Below are 1812 nucleotides of genomic sequence, written 5' to 3'. Positions count from 1 at the left end.
ACAGGTACGAAGAGGGAATCCCTGCTGACATTGATGGCAGCAGTAAGATAAACTACAAGAAGGAACAAAAGAGCAAAAACTGATGCTGGAGAGATGGCTCAGCGGTTAAAAGCACTGACTATTCTTTCAAAGGTCCTGAGTTCAATTCCCAGCGACCACATGATGGCTCACAACAATCTGTAATGGGGAGCCAATGCCCTCTTCTGATGTGTGTGAAGACAGCTACAGTGTACTCACATACATGAAATAAATAAATAAATCTTAAAAAACAAAAACAAAAACCAGACCTGACACTGTAGACAATAATTCAATAAAACTGCTAGAGTGGAAGACCTTCTTCAACAGAAAGAATGAGCGCCTGACAATGGACAAGGCCAAACTAGAGGGGGCTCCGAGGAAGGCGCAGGAGTACCTGGTTGTTTTCAGGGCTGAGANGACCGCCTGTCCCAGGAGTGCCTGCTATCTTTCCCACGGTGGTGCTATTGGCCATGGAGCCTTGTGGCGGGGTGCTAGCTGGCTCTGGTTTTACAGATGAGAAACTGGAGAGGTTGATTAGCGCTGAAGGGCCAAACTGGTTCATAATCTGCCGAGCTTTAGACTTCAGCTCATAGAGCTTGTCAAGATCCTGCTTCTTTTTAGAGCTGTGAGGACCAAGGCCAATCAACTGTAGAAGGGAAACAGACAGAGTTACTCTAGAGACACCTGCAGTGCTGGCTGAGTTCTGAAAGTAACATGAAAGCTGTCAGACTCTGAGTCTTATCTGAGAGGGTGACCTCTTGACGTTGACATTAAAATGGAGGAAATAAGGAATTTCATTGCTCTCACCTGGTTTTTAGAAACCATCTTGTCTCCAAAATGGAAATGAAATAGTTCACAAAATTGAAATAAGGAAAAAAGTAAGTGAAATCAGCAATCTTATTTTAAAAAGTGAACTAGAATAAGACAGACATTTTAAAGGGTTTCATACAAGCAGAATACTGGGTTAAGTACGTACATGCATTATTTTAAGTATCAAATAATGTTAAATTCAAATAAACAGAAGCACAATCAAATACTTGAAACTCAGTCACAAAGCTTAAGAAAACAATTAGTTCACTTTCAAAACATGGTGAAGCATTGCAAAACATGCTTACGTCCAAGGCAGGGCTCTGCCCAACAAACACAACTTTTAGCAACTATTAAGAGCTCTGCTTTCCTGTAACAAACTCTTTCCATTGTGTTTTAGCATTCTTCAAGACATGCGGAGGCTCTTGCCTAAAGCAGCCAGAAATCCTAGATTTTGGAGCCATTAGACTGACTCTGGACATCGGCTGTGGTGTCAAGATCAGAAGCACATTCACCAAGTTCTGCCCATGGCAGCCTCCAAGAATTTACTTACTGCTATCTGAGTGTCTAGATCTTTAATTACATCAGCAACTGCTGTAAGCCCACTGTAATGAGAGGCAGCCATTTTCAAAAGCTACCTGTAAACAAATAACTAGCATCAAGTACCACCCTGGAGTGTGGCATGGTGCAGTCGCACCAGCAGGGATTCAGCTGAAGATGCAGCTCAGGGATAGAGCGCTTGCCTACTACATGTGAGGCCCTGGCTTTGTAACTCCATCAAAACAGCATTGTATTACATGTGGCGGCTGAGGCAGGAGGATCTTGGGTATGAGGCCAGAGTCAGTCATCCAGGTAGCTGTTCTTACTTCAAACAGTAAAACTATAGGCTGCACGGTTGAGAGTTCAATTAAATAACCAAGTCTAGCTGGGCGTGGTGGCGCACGCCTTTAATCCCAGCACTCGGGAGGCAGAGGCAGGCGGATTTCT

At 43.7% G+C, this 1812-nt stretch overlaps 1 protein-coding gene across 1 annotated transcript in view; it reads right to left on the bottom strand.

Annotated features, from left to right (window-relative positions):
- Taf12 (TATA-box binding protein associated factor 12) overlaps nt 1-1812 on the bottom strand; it is a 10290-nt gene that overhangs the window by 1626 nt on the left and 6852 nt on the right. The window contains exons 2-3 of the mRNA XM_029476498.1: nt 1379-1463; nt 413-664 (exon numbers count right to left, since the gene is read on the bottom strand). Of these exons, the coding sequence (XP_029332358.1) occupies nt 413-664; nt 1379-1450 (324 nt within the window). The 5' untranslated portion in view covers nt 1451-1463. The remainder of the gene's footprint in view (nt 1-412; nt 665-1378; nt 1464-1812) is intronic.

The sequence above is a fragment of the Mus caroli genome, chromosome 4, assembly GCF_900094665.2.
Source record: "Mus caroli chromosome 4, CAROLI_EIJ_v1.1, whole genome shotgun sequence".
NCBI classification, from domain to species: domain Eukaryota; kingdom Metazoa; phylum Chordata; class Mammalia; order Rodentia; family Muridae; genus Mus; species Mus caroli.
Note: the sequence above shows the minus strand (reverse complement) of the source record. Positions and strands in the feature narration are given on the sequence as shown.